Source organism: Azolla caroliniana, unplaced genomic scaffold (assembly GCF_043228905.1).
Source record: "Azolla caroliniana isolate FFs.n. ecotype wild unplaced genomic scaffold, voAzoCaro1.0.p SCAF_7, whole genome shotgun sequence".
NCBI lineage: Eukaryota > Viridiplantae > Streptophyta > Polypodiopsida > Salviniales > Salviniaceae > Azolla > Azolla caroliniana.
The window spans coordinates 7,467,495-7,487,926 of NW_028230442.1; the positions used below are offsets into that span (position 1 = coordinate 7,467,495).

Below are 20,432 nucleotides of genomic sequence, written 5' to 3' on the forward strand. Positions count from 1 at the left end.
GTGGTTGGGACCGGTTCCCTTCTTGGATTCGAACTCCTTATGCTTGTGCAAACATTGATCGTGACCTCTTGTTTCCCAACTCGTTTTGGGGCTTCTTGGGTCCATCGTGACTCACTTCGGACCATGTTCCGGTTAGGACTCTTTAGGGACACCACAATATTGTAGGCCTTCTATGCTTTGCTATATATCAGGAATATATCGGGAGTATATTACACTACTTTTTGAAACAAACCCCACCACCCTTCTTGAATTGGCCACCACTTTGGACCATGCATAACACCACACTTCGGCCTATTGTTCATGAAACATGTTTCCATCTCTCTTCATATGTGGATATACGAATAATATTCATTTGGGTTACCATTGCTCAAACTTTGTTGTATTCACTTCTAATTCCAATAATTCAAGCTCGTTATGTGATGGTGTGTCCTTGTATTTCAATGGTTTCTAATAAGTTGATTTTAGATGAACAACTTCTATTCATCACCTTCCATTGGGTCAACTTGCCTCTTGTTTTTGGTTCTACTTTGTGGTAGAGGTAAGTGTTGTATCATGATATATTGTATCAAGAAAGACATGGGTGGTGATTAACTAAGTGATATGTGTCTGTATATTGTTTCAAATTTTGAGTAAAATGACATATATTCTCATCCTCCTAGGAGAATTGCTATGCGATGATATGTGCCAACACAAGCTCGATCTATGTGCTGCAAGATAGTTTTGCATTGCATATTGATGTGCTATTCAAATGTAGAAAGGGTTTACGATGTATTTTTTATTGAGCAAATGACATGTTAGAATTAGACCTTATTATGTCTCTAACCTTGTTGATAAGCTATCATATTAAGTCATATGAAACTCATTTAGTTGAAAATAGGTGGGGGATTATTGGTATCCACTATCATGACTCGTGCTTGTGAACTTGGATGCTTTGAATGCGAGTGTTCAGAGCGTCTTACCATGATAATGATACCCTATAATATTCATCCTTTCAAGAGCCCACAACAAGAGTGTGATTCAAATAAATGTCCATGAGGTGTTTTAAACTCGTTAGGTATACAATTGAAACAACCGACGATGTGACAAATCAATATAACCCATGTTACTTGCTTGGATTATGAGATCAAATATCCGGCTTCAAACTAAAATGTGGCTCATGACCGAAGGGTTGCATATGGTGCTAACCCAAAACAACTATATGCAATGCAAGTAAACAATACAACAAAAGTGCTTCTCTTTCTCATAGATTTCCTAGCCGAGCTATTTGGACAAATTCTATGCGCCCTATCCAACAATACGTATTTTCTCCAATGGACAAGATTTTGGGCACTCTAGATCATCTGGACAACCCACAATAGTAAGGTCTTCAATCGAAACAAACTACATGAACTTAGCTTCTTTAAGCAGTCCCTAAGGCAATCTCTGTTTGATTGTCTGCAACTTAGAGACATCACACTGCAAATTTACACTCTTTACTTTTGTGTGCTTCTAAGCTCTTTAGTGTCTAATTGACACTTGTATACTTCTCTTTATTCTTTGTGGATTTTTACCTCACTTTGAGGTTTCCCAATAGTAATAAAAGTGTTACTAAGACACAAAAACGAGACAACAAGGTTGGTTCAGTTCTACACAGGGCGACACATTCTTGTGTGACACAGTGGCATTGTCTCATTGGGAGAGGTCCGTTGCTTTGGACGAGACAAAACAATAAGAAGAAAAAGAGATCTCCGAAGGGACACAACCTCGTACCCACAACTTACAAGGGACTTTGGTGTGTGTGAAAGCAACACCACTTGATTGATTGTTGTAGCCTATGTATGTAATATGTATATGATATATCAATCAATATGTACTATGCCCTGTTCAAAAAACAGTAGAGCCTGTCTTTTGATTGCTGAGCCCTGGTTTTAACAGAAACTATGACCAGGATTGTCACTTATAATGTGAATGGATTGAGAGCTCGGATTCCTCCATACAAATCCCTTCATGGGTTTTTAAGCGCCCTTGATGCAGATATTATATGCCTTCAGGTAAAGATCCCTTTCATTTAACCCTACAAAATATGGTTTGTTTTCATGTTTCTCTCTTTCAATTACAAAAGGTGGGTATGATTCTCTCCGAAATATGCATATATATATATTTTTAAGATGTATATATATCTGGTTTAAATATATGCTTATTTTTTGTTCAATGTATTTACGAGCAAAACATGGATATGATTCATTTGAAATAATATGACTTTATAGCATTCTATGTGCACAGGAGGAGAATGATTAATTTCAAGCAATATGGTTTTATATGCATTTTTAAGGAAATGCATGTATACAAAACATGGGTATTATATTAATTTGAAACAATAGGGCTTACATATGCATTTTATGGAAGTTCATATATTGACAAGATGGGTAGGTTTTATTTGAGACCATATGTTACAAATGCATTATTTTAAGGAATGCATATCCAAAAGATTATTATGATTCAAACAATCTGCATATAAGAGTGGCTTTCAAATTTTGAATGCAATGGTGGTAGTTCATCCAAGAATGGGTCTGTGGATTCTTTCAATCCATTGTGGTAGTTCTTCCAAGAAGCATATCCAATCAAGTTTCATTGTTCGAACCATTCTTCAATCCAATATTTTGGAATTCTTATTTTCTATCTATCTTGTTGGTATTATGGTATGGCTTTCTAGGAAATAAAGTTATCCAAACAAGATCTTACTGCTGACATTGCAATATCTGAAGGATACGAAGCCTTTTTCTCATGCACAAGGACATCAAACAAGGGCAAAATAGGTTATTCAGGTATGCAAAATAGGTTATTCAGGTATGCTCACTTCTTTTTAAATTATCATAAAAAATTAGATCTCACAATAATGAGGAACTAAAAGATGAATTTGTTTAGTGATTAATATGTCCCGTAAGTACTCATCTCGTATGACTATGTATGGATTATGCTTTAGTTATGGATTTTTATAATATAAAGAAAACTTCCCTGAAGATGTCCTTTCATTTTGGTAATAAAGATTTGCACTGAACCCTCCACATATGTCAGCCACTACATTGGAAGGCTAATTACATGTTTGTTGTTTATTAATTAAAGCTAGTACTACATAGCATATATATATATATATTCTAGAGGATGTGTTTACGATTTCTTATTCCGTGCCTTGCATCAATTGCAACTTCTACTTAGGTGTGGCAACATTTTGTCGTGCACCTGCAACTATACCCATTGCAGCAGATGAAGGTTTCACTGGGCTTCTACATTCTTCAAAGGGTATTCAAGTCATTGAGGGTGCCTCAAGGGTTGGATTCTATGATGATGTTTTGAATTCTATGCCACACGATGAGCTTCTTTGTTTGGATAATGAAGGTCGTTGCATCATAACTGACCATGGTTCTTTTGGTTAGTGAAAGATAACCCAAATATATTTTTTACCCTGGTAATTCTCAACATCGAGAGCTATAGAAATGCAATAAAGAGCTCTTATGCATAGCATTCTTTCTTTAATCCCATGCAGTGCTTTTTAACATATATGGACCACGTGTTGAACAAGGAGACATAGCACGTATGGAATTCAAGCTAAACTTCTATAAAGGATTGCAGGTTTTTTTGAATTGAAAGATCTTTTCTGCTGTAAATGTGATGAGTTTTCTTCCACCTTTAACCATGAAGATTATACTTGTATCTAAGTGAGGGACTCATTTATATGTATCTAGAATTCACCTAAACTAAATATGACATCAATGTTGCTATTGTTTTTTCTGATGCAATGCTGTAAAAGCTTGTAATTGCACTTATGCTGACTGTTACTGTACACTCATTGCCAGTCTAACTTTGTGCTGTAGATTCGATGGGAAAGTCTCTTGAAAGCAGGAAAGAGGCTTCTTATTGTTGGAGACCTGAATATATGTCCTTTTGCAATCGACTCTTGCAATCCAGGACCAGAATTCAATTCTAATCCGTAAACTCTTTACTGATACTGAATTAAACTAAGTTGTGGCATGAATTAGGAATCAGCAAAGGTTCGGCTCAAGTCTGCACCGAACCATTAAACTGTTTTAAACGGTTTGGCGGTTTGGTTTGGTTTAGTCTTGAGCCTGGTTTGGGATGACTCAAGTCGAACTGAACCGATTTGGGCAACCCAGTTAAACCGGTTTAGGTAAGGGCAGGCCAGTTAAGCTGAAACTGAACCGTTGCGGATTCCTAGCATGAATCTTCTAATGAGAGCTCTATTCATCTCACGTAACATGGTAAAGATAGTACTTACTACTCCGTCCACACATGCACACTTGATTGACGTATTATAGGAGTTTTACTATTATAACAATTACGATTGTCTACTTACAGGATGCTAGCCAGTTATTTACGGTTCTCTAACATTTAATTCATTGGATATCATTGTTTATTAGATTTGTATCACAGCTGGTAATGATCATGCTAAGGTTTATGTATGCCTCAAATGCATGTAGATATACCATACAATCTGCATGATAAGGACATTGGAATGATGTGAACAATCTGCATATAGATATCACATTTAACTTAAAAGAGTCAAAATGTGCAGTACATGTTTTTATCTGCACCATGACCATATGGCTAGACACATGTAGCCAACCAGATTGGGGGTTCAATGGACTCATATATATACGTAACTAGGGGGAAATTTGTGCCTTTCTTGAAATCCATTTAACCGTAAACCTGTTTGTGATCTTCAAATATCTCTGGTGGATCCTCTCCTAACTGTATGTTGCTATATTTTAATGAATTGTTTTCTATTCAAGTTTAGGCTTTCACCTGTAGTGAATTTGGAAGAGACTTGACTCTTTCCAGAAGCATGATTCATGCTCTGATGTCTGTAAAAACCTTTCATATGTTGTTTAAGTGGTAGCATACTTTCATTATTCATCTTGACTAGATGATTCTCTTTGAGAGAAGGTTCAGTTCTGTGACACAATACATCTTATTATTGATGTTGGATTTATTTTAATAGCATAATTTATGGAACCTCAAACTGAGAGTTTCCAATGTTTAGCATGACCTGACAGATTTATATTGCTAATGCAAGAATGTCACAGGAGTCGAAAATGGTTACAGTCTTTGTTGAGCACACAAGGTGGTCCTTTAACTGATGTTTTCAGAGCTATTCATGGTGAGAGGTAAGGGTAAACGGGATAACACTGTACAAAGATGTTTATGGTGTGTGATTTATAACATTATGTGTGTAATATTTCAGGCAGGATGCATATACATGCTGGCCACAGCATACAGGTGGGGAAGAATTTAATTGGGGAACACGAATTGATCTCATCCTTGCAGGTGGGTTGTGTTCACATTCGCTGGAGAATATGTCAGATCTTGCTGTATTGGAGAATTCCCATGTATTTGCAAGTTGTGAGATAGAAGATTGCGATATAATGGTTAAATTCAAGCGCTACAAAGGAGACTCTTTACCTCGGTATTTGATTATGTACTGCTGGTTGTCATTTTTACAATGCTATGTACATTTCCTAACTGTAAAGGTATATATTATTAGTAATTACCAAGGTAAGAATCTCCAAGAAAGTTGTGAAAATTGGGCATAGCATGATGGAATGGAATTGATGCATTGGAAGGTGGTGAATTCTTGACAAAAGCAGAAATACAGACTACTGCTTTTCCATATTTGGGGGAGAGGATATTTTAGGAATTTGGACTTCTAAATTGGCAAAATTATACTTATATCTTTCTTCTTTTCCAGTTGGGCAGGTGGGAGAACGCTGAAATTAGAAGGGTCTGATCATGTCCCTGTTTATGTGACACTCACGAGTCAACCAACAATTGAGCCTCATTGCATTCCATCTCTTGCTGTTCGGTTTTTGCCACAACTACGTGGTCGCCAACAGAGCATTGGTAGGCTTTAAGAGAGATGATCGATGTTTAAATTACATTAGGATTAAATGTTGAACAATAGTGATAGTCTAAATGAAAGACAATCTGAAAGTGAGTTCTTCTCGTAGATACACTACTTGCGCAAAGAACAAATATTAATGTTGGATATGATGTACATGGATCATCAGCATATATTACGAATGGCAACTCAACCGATGTTGAGATGGGTGTAAATGATGTGGAAGGAGAGAGAAGTACCAAAAACAACAATAGTTTTAAACGAGATACTGGTATCAAACCTACATCTTCAGTACCTAAGTTGCAAAAGTTTGACCTCAAAATAAAGAAGATTAAAAGATATAGCCAAATGAGGTTACAGACATTTTTAACCAACTCTTCATCTACCAGCAATGTCGCCCCTAAACCAGGTCTTGTAGTTATCAACGAGGCTATAACAAGGGAAACCCAAACTATCAATCCGCAAAGCTCAATACAAGACACGATCATGGTTGAACATAGTGACATGGAGAATACTACTACTTGGAGCAATGTCAATGATGGTTGCAAGATCAGTGCTCATGAAGTGGATGTGAGAAGTATGAGGGAGATAGAGAAGTTTGTGTGCACTAATGAAGTTAATTACAACAATAACTTTGTAAAGAGGAGCTTGGATAAGTCAGAGGGAAAACGTTCTAATGATGTTAAGAAAGAACGTGTACAATCTGAATGGAAAAGAATCCAAGCAACAATGGCTCGACGAATTCCAGTATGCCGAGGTCATGGTGAGCCATGTGTATTCCGAGTAGTCATAAAAAAAGGGCCGAACTTAGGACGTGGATTTTATGTGTGTGCACGAGCTCAGGCAAGTTTATCTTACAGACATTACATTACATTTTGTAATTCATATGAGAAACAAAACACTAAAATATCCTGCAACTGTTTTTTGATATTTATTAGAATACCTACCCCTCATCCAAAATTCTAATAGTATTTGTTGTTTTCCATCTATAGATGTAATGCCCCATTCCTCTCTCTCTCTCTCTCTCTCTCTCTCTCTCTCTCTATATATATATATATATATATATATGTATGTATGTATGTATGTATGTATATGTATATACAAATTGATTGTTTGACGGAATGATTTTGTTTCAGGGCCCTTCTTCAAATCCAGAAGCTCGATGTGACCATTTTGAATGGGCATCACAGAAGTCAAAAAAATGAAAACTGATGGTATGGGAGTATTGTCAGTTATGATGAAAAACAACACATTTGCATTTAGTTGTGCAGCAAGTCAATATTGATTATATGTTAAGAAAACCATGATTAGTGATTCAAAGCAAATATCTTACCTGATCAAATCAACCATGAGATATTTTTTGGAAAAATAGTAATCCCAACTTATGTATAGGATACAACCATAAGTGGATATGTCATGCGATAACAGTTTTTGCCTTGGATGGTAATGCAATTGTATTATATTATGTACAACATTGTAATTACAAATTTTGTTTACACAGTTTTTTGTGTTGGAATGTAGGCAAATTCAAGCCTTGCTGTTATATCTCTTTATATGCTTTATATAATTACTGTTGTATGCTGTAAATATATAATGTATTCTCAAAAACTTGATATGCTGTATAAATGTGAATACTGTTCAAAATATGTTATAGATATCAACACATTTTAACATTTGCTGATGTATTTCAAAGTTAAAGTGTTTGTTGATGCTCAAAGTTAATTGTTTGTCAATGCATCTTGTTAGAATCACATTTTATATGGATTTAAATGCTAATTGCAGTACATAGTGATTCAATGAGGTTGTAGGAGTGTTGCTATCCTTGAATATTTGAAGAGGTCTTCTCCAGGAAATATACTCAAACTCCACCAACATATTCATGCCAAACCTAGTTTGCAAATTAGAGGGATTAGTGTTTATCATCATGTTTTGTCTTTGCTTATCAAGCTTCCAAACGCTGTTGTCATGGTAAAATTGATATGATCCAGAATAAGTCTACATAACTTCCTATGATGCAATTCTTATGTGGCACAACCATTATATTGATGACAATCACTTTTCACTAAGCATCATCATTGACATGTCTCTTTACAGTCATTCCCCTTCTCTGTAAATTTGCATTAAGAAAGGGAACAAAATTTCCTGTTAAACCTTGTAAAAATGTGTTTATCACACATATGAATTGATAATGATGAAAATTAGCCGACACATCATCTATTTGCTCGCATTCTACTCTCTTTAGTATTCATGGATCATCCTACTACTATTGTTTGACGTAAATTCACCATAATGACACTAGCACTACAGATATCCCAAATAAAAGCAAAATAGCAATGTCCTCAAATTAACAGATTTCCCTTTACAGCATAATCCTCCTTGTCTTTACATTTGCAGAAAAAAGGGAATAATATATCACGTTAAAGCTTGTGAAAAAATGTGTTTATTACATATATCACTTGATAATGATGAACCATCATAGACATCCAAGGCTAATTGCATACAAGAGTGAACACCTGCACCCTTTATGACAAATTCAGAATGCATCCACTCTTCATTAAAAAATCTCCACAAAATGTCAAGCGTTGGTATGAAACACAAACTCTTCATGCAATGTCATTCATTGGTATGAAAAAGTATGCATTCACACTTTACCAAAATTCTCCGAGAAAATTCACTCCAGTAAGAAAAGCCAAAATTCCATGCATTCTTTACAAAAACTCTTCAAAAGCGGTCACTGAGCAGTATGAAACACCAATACTCTTCAAGAAAGGTTATTCATGATATCCATGCATTCTTTACCAAAACTCTTTAGAAGTAGCCACTCAGTCAAACCACCGCTTTAGGTCGCTTGAAGTATTTCCATTTACCGACTTCTTTGAACTAGAACCATCAGAGAAGTACTGATTGCGATATTTGGCTACAAGGTGATCCAGTTTGTCTTGGATCTCGACTTTTGAATTCTTCTTGTTTTTGTTAGCCTTAGACTGATTGCTGGAGTATGATTCATTTGTTTTCTGGAAGAATAAAAAACATGTTCAACGATATGTACAAGATACATTCAAAGTTGAAGTTGTAGACTTAAAATTACAAAAATCTAACCTGATTCACTCCATTTCTTTGTTTTCCTTCTTGTTGTATAGGACGCCAATTGGCAGAGATAGTACTTTTCTTCTCCAAGTTACTAACAGATGCTTTTTGTTTTCTTGACACGGACACTTTCTCCATCTGGACATCCTTAATTTTTTGTCTCTTTGACACAGGTAATTTACTCATCTGACCATCCTCAACTGAGTCTCTATCATTCTTAAACTTTGGATTCCCTTTTCTTTTCTTAGTGGTAAATGACTTGGAGTCATCTTGTTTCATTTTTTTCTCAAATCTTTTGCCTGAATCAGACTTTCTGCTCATCTGAACATCCTTCTCGACTGAGTCCCAGCCTTGATCGTTCTTCAATTTTGAATTTCGTTTCCTTTTTTTGGACTCGAACAACTTTGAATGATCTTGTTTACTTTGTTTCTCTGAGTTTAAATCATCTTGTTTACTTTGTTTCTCAAATCGTTTTTCTGAATCAGACGTTTTGTTCACATTACGCGGCTTAGCTTTCCTTAACGAACTCTGACTGTCAATGACCTCACCTTCACGCTTAGCCTTTCTGTTGGCATTCTCCATTTTTTGTAGCTGATACTTTTTAAGTTTTTGCAAGTCCTCTATTGTAAACTGAACTATCGGACGCCTCTCAGGGCCAAATGTGTCTGAAATGAGAAAACAATTATAAATTTTTCTGCCTCATTTCACAGAAAAACTCATTAAGAAATTACGTAAATCAAACCAGGATTGTTGTTGAGAACTCTCAGCGCCACAAGCGCATGTTCATGTTCAGAGAATTCCACGAAAGCAACGCCCCTTGACTTGTTACCTTTGGCTTTATCCTTCAAGATGCTGACCTACATCATCCCAACACTTACAAATACTACATAAAATTCCTCTACTCTTCATATTTAAGCCATGAAGATTCCTTATATAACAAACCTGTTTTACGAATGGATTCTGCTTAGTTGCTCTTGATTTAACAGCATCAATCAAAAGTTGCCTAAGCTCAGGTTCAGTCATCGACTTTGGCACATTGTACACAGCAAGTCTTGTCCTTGAAACATGAAAGTTGGGACTTCTCAGTTTTGTCGCCTTTACCTGCTCCAATCTGTCAAAAAACATTTTGTGAATAACTTACGAATACAACATAGCAACCACAATCTCCTTGAAAGATACACAAGTGTTACTCTTACTGTCTACGTTTTTGCATGTCTTCATCAGAGACACCATGAGCAGCTGGAGTCCCTTCTATTTTACCCTCCTGCTCAATCAAGAAAGTCGAATTAGCATAACACTTATGATAAAGCAAAACACCACGGAAATAGCATAACAATGATGATAAGAGGTAGTGAATTCACATAAAATTGCATTGAGATTTTTCTATGATAGCCATAGGGTACAGTACCTCTGCAAGATAAAGATTCCGCCTATCTACATTTGGAGTTTCAAGTCTTTCCTTTGCTATAGCTTTGGCAGTGTTCTTTTCCATGGCCTTCAGCACTTCCAACTTTCTTCCCCCGAACACAATACCATTTACGAATTTGCCCTCGCCTTTAGCAGCAGCAAGAGCTGCTTCAGCATCATGTTCTGACAAGAATTCCAAAAATGCACTCCCTTTCGGCCTCCTATATATATAGCAAATCACAGAGGACACTTGTAAGTTCAGAGGGTCATAAAGAAATGCACATTTACTATTCATGAGTGAGATCACAATAAGCTCACTTGGTTTTTGGATGAAGAACCAAATATACAGATTTCACTTTCCCAAAAGTTAGGAAGTGTTTCTTAATGTCACCAGAATTAACATCAAATGGTAAGTTCTTTATAAATATGGTTTTATTAATATCCCCTTTTTCCACGTCTTTCCGCCCATCCATATGTTTCTCTTGAATCTGAGATTCTGATTCTTCAATCATCTGACTCTGGGCTCCTTTTAATGCACTAGCATTGTATTTTGTTGACTTTGACTCAGGTTTTCCTGATTCTCCAATAGAGATAAACTTCTTTGGTACCTTTGTGGCCAAGTCAAACTCCTCTGCTACAGTAGGTTTTACATTACCAGCATTTCCTTCAGAATTATCCTCTTCCTCACTTTCACTTGCTGTTTCTTCATCGTCTTCCTCACTTTCACTTGCTGTTTCTTCATCGTCTTCCTCACTTTCACTTGCTGTTTCTTCATCTTCTTCCATTGCATTCAGCTCATTTTCTCCTCGTTCTCTAGCGGAGACAAGGTTGTTTAATACCTTTTTTGCCATGTCAAGCTCCTCTACTATGCTAGATTCTACATCCTCGCCACCCCTTTCCTCAATTTCACTTTCACTTGCTGTGTCCTCATCTTCAATGTCAGATGGAAATTTCTCTGCATTATCTTCTGCAGCTCAAAAATAGATATGATGAATAAACGGAAGATAGAGCACTAGACAATTTTGAAATTGTATTTTACTAATACTATTCAGAAAGAACCTGATTTTTTATCTACATTTGCATTCATCTCATAAACATTTCTTTCGACAGCCCAATCTATTGCTATCATCCTTTTTTCCAAAGTTTTCCCATTTATCATGGTAATTGCCTGTAAGCCAAAAACAACTTTATTATGCATCTCACTTTCCCTATGACTTATTTGTATAGATGAGTTTTGATAATAAACATCAAATAACCTTTTCGGCATTATCTTTACTCATAAAGCTTGCAAATGCAAATCCCTTCGCCCTGCCAACAAAAATACATCAAATTAAGGTATTCAATGATTTATGCCTAGGTATATAAATATAGATTACAAATTATGTTTCAATAATCTTCTTTCCTCCATATCTACAACCTACACAAGCATAGCATACATAGACAACAACACTAGTGTTGGAAAATATTAAAGAGAGATATCAAAACTTAGACTGACAGGCTTTTAAAATCTGAAGCAGTAATTTATTATTGAAAAATTATCATTGACATACAAAGATATAAAGAACTTGCTCGTTGTAATTTATCTTTTTGGCTTTCGTTTGACAAGTAATCTTATTGCGATGGTTAATGGTTGGAGCAACTAGTGGCCTTACATGAGAAAGCTTGTCTTTCAAATCTCTATCTGGATTTTGCAAGGGTGGACTAAATTTTGTTTGTATCTTGGAGGAATAAGTCCAAGATTCCATCTTGATACACCTTGACATCTGTGCACATACCTTATAGGCATGAACGATTTCTATTTTAAGAATTGTGGCTTCACTTATCTGCCTCAATATCTTTTTCGTTTATCAATCAATGAGTGAAATCGTGTACTTTAGCTGATCATGAGACAGCCCTAACATTGGATGTGCTTGGGTGGAGGATTTTTGGAGCTAATTGGTTAAACATTTCCAGCTGATCTTAGACACACGGTCAATGCCAACAACACACTCCAAAAAATTGCTCCAGCTCATATGGACTTTATATCTTGAACATATGGACTTTTGCATGCAAATCAAGAAGTAAAAGCACTGATAAAGGATGCATACTGGCCATCTGGTTTTCTTGGAATTGTAACCTCCCAAACGAAACCAATAGATGTAAACAGCGCTCGGATCTTGTCTTCAGTGATGCTAAAAGGAAGGTTACGAATGATGACCCTCCATTTCTTAGTTTTTGAACCCTGGGGAAGAAATATATCAAGACATTAGGAAAGAAAAAAGGAATAAAAATCATCTGTAAGAGTATTCTTGAGTTTAAACCACATACCTCCCCTCCTTGTTGACGAGCCCAAACAACCCCACCTCCTATGCTTTTCCCATGGAGTGCAGCAACTGCCTGACAAGCTGCTTTTACAGATGTATAAACCACTGAAGCAGCGCCCATCTTACAACCATCTCTCTCTAGACCTGAAAATTTAAGCAAGTTATTCAGCATCATATTATAATGCCAAATGGATGCATTAATCAACGCATGTTGTCAACAGAGAGGATATATGGCAGATACTTATCGCCAGTCACGCAGGAATGGTATCCACATTCAGAGAGGAGCACATGGACATGTAATTTATTCATGCTTTTTCCACTCAAGAATCACTATTTTTCTGTTTCTTAGTTGTTTTATATATATCTCATGTTTTACTCTCAAAATAAATGATTTTGGTCACGTATGGTGATAAGATAGCTAGCAGAAAAGAGTCCAACCTCTGCCTTTCAGCTCCTGATGGGATAGAGAAGATTGCACCGATTCAACTGATCCAATCTTTTTTGCACGTTCAATTACTTCTTCACGCATTTCTGGAGTGATCAGTCCACCAAAAATAATTGTCCTTGCAACCCTAAAAAAGAACGCATTTCAAGCTAAATATAAAACATGGTTGGTAAAAGGTCACTAAAGATCATAAAGGAACCTTTGTTTTGCTGAGCTTTTTTCTTCAGGGATAGCCCCATTTTTCTTTTCTAATGGTCCATCTGTCATTCCTGACTCATCTACAGAAAATAATTTGATAATTTAAACATAGTTCATTTCAATAGGATGGTTTTAGAAACCCAATTTAGCATGAAGCATTCTCCTAATGTACTGTCTGTAATAACAAAGAAGAAAGGGTTTAGGCTTACTAACCGCGTTTATGTTTATCCTTCGTCTGCACATCAGATACAGCAGCATTAATTGATTTGATGGCAGCAATTTTTTTCTTTTTCTTATTTGACATGGCTGGCTCTTCATGAGGAGTTTCGTCTTTGAGGTCTATATGCTCACCATGCTTTTTATCTTTTCTAATCTCACTATTGAAGTTTTGAGGAGATTCTTCTTCGCAGGTTTTAGCATCATTTGCCAGTTGATCACCCTTTGAATTCTCATGTTCTGACAAGCAAGAGAAATTCTTTAATTTCAGGGTAACCAGTCAGAAATCTAGCATATCTAAACCATTTGCTCAAAGACACAATTCCACTGTCAGCATGTGTCCATGTGACATTGGAATGATAATATCAGGTAAACGGTACTGATCTTCTTTATGTGCATTCTCCATGTAACATAAAAAGCAGAAAATTCTTCATAAAGATGTGAAAATCGTAGTCCATTCATACCAGGCTGTTTTTTAGTGCGCCTAAGCTCAAAAGAAGGGCGCCGGTTTGCAAGAGTAACCATGATTTTTCGACCTTGCAGATCAGTGCCATCTTTGACCTTTACTGCACATGTTGCATGCTCTGCAGCAGCACTGCCCAACAAAAACAAATTCCAACAATCAGAAACAAAATATTACCTTTTAAAAATCTTTATGGAGAGTGAGAAAGCGAAATGAAATGAAACAAAATGATGTGAAATGAAATGTTTCATTTCTTCAAAAGATCAATGTTTCCATCGAAAAGTTACACCCATATGAATCTATTAGACCATGACTCATAAAGTGAAATAGAAAGTAAAGGAAGGAAGAGAGAGAGAGAGAGAGGGGGAGGGAGGGAGGGAGGGAGAACTTACAATTGTACAAACCCAAATCCTCGATGCTGCTCTTTACCTGTATATTGCATAATGGTTTATCATTCTTCTCTTGTAAAATCATTTTATAAATTATTAGAAACTTTTACATAAATGTAGGAATTCTTTAGATAATTGATCCTAACCATCATGTAATTCTGTATCTCAATATACAGTGATGACACCATTTCATACATAAGGACCAATAAGAAGCCTTGCCTTTCTCCTTTACTATAAAACTGCGCCGCACTGGACCAATTTCACTGAAAACCTCCTGAAGCTGCAAAATTAAAGGAAATAAATAGTCAGAGCTGGATGCCAGTTATACCAGGTTTTGGTAATGATTACTTATGTATGCCTAAGGGGTGAGTGTAGTTTTAAGAAACAAAAATTGCAAGAGGCTTTGAATGGAATTTCCTTTTCATCCTATTAGGCTAGAATCATAGCCAGAAGTTTTATTTGGTACCCTCAAGAGCAACCAGAAGATGAGCTCGGGGATTAGGTAGGAATCAAGATTTAATCATACTCATGAGAAGGTCCACTAAAACTTCTGGATATAGTATTTAAATTTCTAACAGAATCATCTTTCCTCCTTTTGGTATAAATAGTTTTCTGATGCTCTCATGAATTTAGCATTTCTAAGGCAGGCTTTCAGAAGGGGTTTACAACTTTGGATCATATATTGACCCTCCCAGCCCTTATCAAGTAATTTGTACAGCCTTGTTTTCAGAATTGTACAACTTCTAAAAGAATATTTCATACACTGAATGGAATCCTTGGACTAGATTCCAATGACTTAGATGTCCCATAAGCATTTAAAGCTCTTCTTCTAAGAGCATATTCAATGTATCTTGAATAGCGCATATATATGTGTAGACTCCTACCTTGTACATTTGTTTGGGCTTTTGTTTTGCAGAACTGCTTCTGCTTTCTTTAATCTCTCCTATATGTTAAACCCCCTTATTGTTTTCAGTTTCTATGTCTATATGTGTAGACTTCTACCTTGTACACTTTTTTTAAGTTGTCGGCTTTTGTTTTGCAGAACTGCTTCTGCTTTCTTTAATTTCTCCTGTGTTAAACCCCATTATTGTTTTCAGTTTCTAGATTTCTGCCTTTACACATTTCAGAAAACTGTCATTCTATCTTCTACTTCTTTACAGAGATCTTTTGAAGACAAAAAGTGCAATATGTCCCACCACTTGAGAATCTTACATGTATAGATGTCAACTGTCTTTAGTCACGTCTTAATTCTATTTCTATTTACTTTTTTACTTAGTTATGTTTACTTCAGTTTGCTTTTCTCGAAGATTAAGATGCAATCTCTTGTTTGTTCTTACAGACCATTTTGGCCTCTTAAAAAACATTTACATATCTTTCTTTACCCCACACAATACCAGATCGACAGAGATATGACATTAGAATTTCTATACTTCTACATACAGAAAACGTATATAGACATATCAGTCAACGTTTCTAGAAAATCAATCAAACTTGGACATTATCAAGGAAGAAGAAAAAATATGAAATGGGGAAGAGTGAATCGGTGATCATCCCAGCTCATTACAATTCATTCATGTGGAAATTAGAGTAGCAATTGCTGGTAGTTGATGTTACAAATTTGGGGATAAACCATAAAACGAGGTCACAGGTACAAACCTGTTAATTGCACTATAAGTTGGCATATATTTAATTTACTACTAATACAAATACATGTCTATAAATGTATGTATGGGGAGATTAAGTATACTGTTACAATAACATGTCGTTCATTCCTGCATAAAACCTTCACTCATTTAATACCTCTGGATCAGTAAGGTTGTAAGGTAAGTTTCGGATGAAGATCATACGAGGATCAGCTGAAATTTGTGCCGCAGAAGACATTTCTCTTTCTTTGTTTTTAGTTTTCATTGTCAAAGATGTTTCGTCCTTTCTTTCTACCTGCTAACAAAACTTCTTCTTTAAAACCCCCAAATTTACAGGTAAAGTTGCATTTCATGCTTACGTCTTGCTAACATAAATAATTTTATTCAAGAAGAAGTTATAGTTTGTCCGCACTGTTAATATCAACAAGATTCCTATAGATAACAGTAGATTACCAGAAACCATTATCAACATTATGTATCAATTCCTTATGATATTAGGTACAAAATTGTTAAAGGAACAAAGTACCATTTCAATCACTAAAAGAGTGCTTTCAGAATTTGATCTAATAACGCGCTTGACTTCAAAATTGATGTAAATTCACTTGACAAAGATGTAAAGTACTTTAATACTGAGAACAAAAACCCTGAGCTTGATCTTAACTCATCTGCCTCCTTTGTACTACATAGTCCCATCCATAAAAAATTTGAGAAATCATAAAACCAAAAGCTAAACCCTAAACCCCAAACAGCTTTCTTCGAATACATAAATCCTAATTTATAGACACTAACCAGAGAATGCATAGAGCCTAATGCATAAAGTGAGAGGAGAGAAAAGCAAAGAGAGTTACCTAATGAAACAGAGCTATAGGTTCTCTGCCAAAAAAGGAAAATATTATAATGAATAAAAAATAGGATTAGGGTTTCCGACGAGGAAGCAAGTGGAGAGGCAAACAGAAAGGGTAAGGGAGAGCAGAGGGAAAAAAATCTGATTGAGAAGCTCAACTAAGAGGTTTTGGAGGTCCTCTAAAACAGGGCTTTTCAGCCAAACACTCTTTTCTTCTTCTTCTTCTTCTTCTTCTTCTTCTTTTCTTTAAATAATGGCTTTCATTAGGAAAGAAAAAAACACCACCATGACTAACTTACTTAGTACTTACTACAAAAAGTATAGAACCCTTCTATCTATCTATCTATATCTATCTAGGGATCTAAAGAATACTACGACACCAAACTCAATGCCACCCTACACACCAATTCAAATGGCCGAGTATGATGATATGTGTGACCTTGCAGAGTTCTCTCTCTCTCTCTCTCTCTCTTCCTGGTTGAGATTTCGTGACTTCTCTCTAGCACTGTCAATTCCCACAAAAGAAGTCCTTTTAACTTTAGAACATATTTTCTCACCCCAACTTGCGACTCAAAAATGACGGCATTCCCACATATTCCAATTGAACCATGGTCCATAGCCCCCAATACCTCAAGAACTCGGAAATCATTTGAAAATGAGCCATTGGTTCATTGTTCTCCATATGTGCAAAAACCCAACTGAAGGAAGATAGACTTACTCCTGTTAGAGACATCCACACTAAACTGATACACCTCCAAACCATCCTTGCCATCGGGCATGAAATAAATCGATGCCTACTATGTTCCAATTCCACCGAACAAAAGAAACACAATCCTTTAGTAATGCTTCTTTTTTTTAATGCATCCCCTAATGGTAAAGCTCCAACCATAACTCTCCAAATAAATACCTTGGCTCGTAGCATCAATCGAGAACACCAACATGCCTTGATCACATGAAACCACCAAGGAATGGGCTTATGAAAACCCCATATCTTTATAACCCTTTCTTCCAACCACTTATGTTTGTCAATCAACTTGTGATAAGCAACATTCGTTGAGATCATAGTTAATCTCTTATTTCCAACAAACCTCCAATCAAGCTCTTGAGATCGCCCATCTAAATCAGGAATTGGCTCATGCGAAGATAGTATTTGTTGCAACTTATCCCAAATAAAGTTATAACATTTTAGAATACGAAATGTTGATCTTATTGTTCGAAAAGCCATTAATCTTCTTTGTGAAACCAACATAGCATCCTTAACTGTTACCAAACCCAATCTCGTCATCCAATTAAATTGAAGGTTAAGAATTTGTTTACCTTCCCACCTCAACAACCTTGATGTTGCCAAAACCTCCATTTGTAATGAATTGGCACATCCCCTTTCTTGTGGGGGATGCCATTCCACAAAATCCAACATACTTTGCCAAGATGTCAACAAATGATTAACTATCATAGACCCTGCACATTTGACATCCCTATCAGAATTAATTACATTCCACCAATTCGCTTCAACCTTCATGTTTCCAAGCTTTATTCCGTTATTCTCTATAAAGTATGCCACCATTTCTGTCCAAGGTTGTACACCTTCAAACAGGAATCGAATGAAAGTAAATCGACGAGCCACCATATGCTCATATAGATTCAATATTGATGCCCCACCAAGACGCTTCAAAGTACAAACATGATCCCATGCCAACCATGACAAGGCACTTTCCCTTTTCTTTTCCATAACAACATTCGCATCAAGCGTGACAACATTTCAAGAGCTTTCTTTGACCATGGGAGCAAAGGAAGATAATATGTGACAATCGATTTCTATTCAGAGGTCAATTAAACAAGGATGCCTGGTAAGTCCTTTACTATTCACTATTGTGACACATCCTATTCTTGTTAAGTTACACAATATGGCTACGGAGGAAGAATTGCTTGGACTAAGGTTGCCATTAAGGAAGCCATGTATTGTTCAAGTTCTCGCAGATGACCATATTATGTTTTTGGCACCTACTCGGGAAAATATTAGTTAGACAAGATATGTGTGGGAATTGTTTTCAAATGCTTCAGGGTTGAGAATTAATATACATAAATTTGTCCTCATTTCATGTACAAAACAAGATGTGCTAGCGTTGGGGTGGTCAGGAAGGATAGTACATTGTGGTATGATTTGTCGTCATCTTGGATATCCAATTGGGGTGGAAGTTTCTCATGTGAAACTTATTGAGTGGGTATCCAAAAGGTTGGAGGATAAGTTTATGTATTGGAGGTCTCAAATTTGGCCTTTTCATGTACGACTCAGCCAAACACACATACACACACACACACTCTCTCTCTCTCTCTCCATCTAAAAACCAAAGTGGTTTTCCAAGCCTTGGAAAAAGAAAGAAGAATAAGATAGATATTTGAAGAGTTACTTGCCAAGTCAGTGGGTCGATCAGTTAAAAAAAGGAGGGGCCAACCAAGCCAATGGCCACACGATCGGATGTGAATTGAAATCTCACACTCTGGCACTTTCTGCGAGCAATTAGCATTGATTTCTCGTGTAGCATAGAATCACACAACGCCCAGTTATCGTCTTAACAACATAACGTTTCGCAAACACGCATATATCTATGTATGTTTCGGATCAAACTAATGATGATCAAAGAATACGAAGATTAAGAGGAGATGAATGGATGAAGGGTGCTTGGCCCCACCAAACCACTCTTAGGCGTAGGTCATGTGACAAACATAAAAAATAACATAGTGTACCATACCACTGAATTTTTACCTCATGTTATACCTTGGTTGTTGATTAACATATCCCAGGAAGAGGGTTTGACCTCACCAATTTGAGTCTCAACAGCATCTCAAGTTGTCGTAATGAATGGAGTAGCTAGCCCCATTTACATAACTCAACCCATGTATCATATGTCCATATGGTTTGTCCCAAATCCTAGGATAACTAGTTTCTCAACTACATATCCTACTCTTAACCCATTAAATTTAGGTGTAGAATTGGCCTATAGGGTTATACATATAATAATGTAGATGTATGTGTGTTAGCAAAGCCCCATGTCACCACAAACGGAGACTAATGGAATCTTGACCGATGAAACTAAAGTCAAGCTAATCCTTGACATGCCTCATCCCACCATTGAGAAATAACTCCCAACTTTAATGGGATATGCAAATTACTACAGGAGATTCATCAAGATATAAGGCATGACCTCACGAACGATTGCTTAAAATTTTTGTTGCATGTTAATTCCTAACATTGATTAGGATTTAGTGATGAGACATGAAACATATCCATCATAAATGAAATTGAAGACGCACACATAGGCGGAATTGGTGGATGGCTTTATTAGGACATGAACATTGAAAATAACTAGAGTAATTGACCATTACATAGGAGCTTGTAACACCACTAACTTTAATCCTCGACTCCAAGTTCCAACCTAGGGACATAATGTCAAAAATGGAAATGTATGAAAAGAACAAGTAGAGCTACTATTAGTGAAGTGGAACACTTCACTAAGAGACAAAACCAAACTTTAAACCACTATTC

At 36.3% G+C, this 20,432-nt stretch overlaps 2 protein-coding genes and 1 long non-coding RNA gene across 5 annotated transcripts; 1 reads left to right on the forward strand and 2 right to left on the reverse strand.

Annotated features, from left to right (window-relative positions):
• Positions 1 to 1,861: 1,861 nt before the first annotated feature.
• Positions 1,862 to 7,393, forward strand: LOC147861764 (endonuclease/exonuclease/phosphatase family protein). Of its 2 annotated transcripts, XM_087322557.1 has the most exons (10): positions 1,862 to 2,030; positions 2,693 to 2,804; positions 3,196 to 3,408; positions 3,524 to 3,609; positions 3,852 to 3,967; positions 5,082 to 5,162; positions 5,240 to 5,461; positions 5,744 to 5,895; positions 6,003 to 6,736; positions 7,030 to 7,393. In XM_087322557.1, exons 1-10 carry the CDS (start codon positions 1,920 to 1,922, stop codon positions 7,096 to 7,098), a joined length of 1,896 nt encoding a protein of 631 aa, XP_087178683.1. In that variant the 5' UTR covers positions 1,862 to 1,919; the 3' UTR covers positions 7,099 to 7,393. The 2 variants fall into 2 exon arrangements, with proteins under 2 accessions (XP_087178683.1, XP_087178681.1); XM_087322555.1 differs by having other exon boundaries at positions 6,003 to 7,393.
• On the reverse strand, positions 1,907 to 3,274 carry LOC147861765 (uncharacterized). Its single transcript, XR_015530028.1, has 2 exons — positions 3,152 to 3,274; positions 1,907 to 2,053 (listed from the first exon to the last, which is right to left on the reverse strand). It is a non-coding gene; the product is annotated as an uncharacterized LOC147861765 (long non-coding RNA).
• Positions 7,394 to 8,280: 887 nt separating the features above from the next.
• On the reverse strand, positions 8,281 to 17,019 carry LOC147861766 (RNA-binding (RRM/RBD/RNP motifs) family protein). Of its 2 annotated transcripts, XM_087322321.1 has the most exons (19): positions 16,893 to 17,019; positions 16,202 to 16,339; positions 14,621 to 14,681; positions 14,405 to 14,441; positions 14,014 to 14,144; positions 13,547 to 13,789; positions 13,335 to 13,413; positions 13,129 to 13,262; positions 12,695 to 12,834; positions 12,475 to 12,608; positions 11,644 to 11,695; positions 11,447 to 11,555; positions 10,706 to 11,354; positions 10,389 to 10,608; positions 10,177 to 10,244; positions 9,923 to 10,091; positions 9,723 to 9,837; positions 8,993 to 9,645; positions 8,281 to 8,907 (listed from the first exon to the last, which is right to left on the reverse strand). In XM_087322321.1, the coding sequence occupies exons 2-19, from the start codon at positions 16,307 to 16,309 to the stop codon at positions 8,716 to 8,718; spliced, it is 3,294 nt and encodes a 1,097-aa protein (XP_087178447.1). In that variant the 5' UTR covers positions 16,310 to 16,339; positions 16,893 to 17,019; the 3' UTR covers positions 8,281 to 8,715. The 2 variants fall into 2 exon arrangements, with proteins under 2 accessions (XP_087178447.1, XP_087178448.1); XM_087322322.1 differs by lacking the exons at positions 14,621 to 14,681; positions 16,202 to 16,339; positions 16,893 to 17,019 and adding an exon at positions 14,548 to 14,567.
• Positions 17,020 to 20,432: the final 3,413 nt, after the last annotated feature.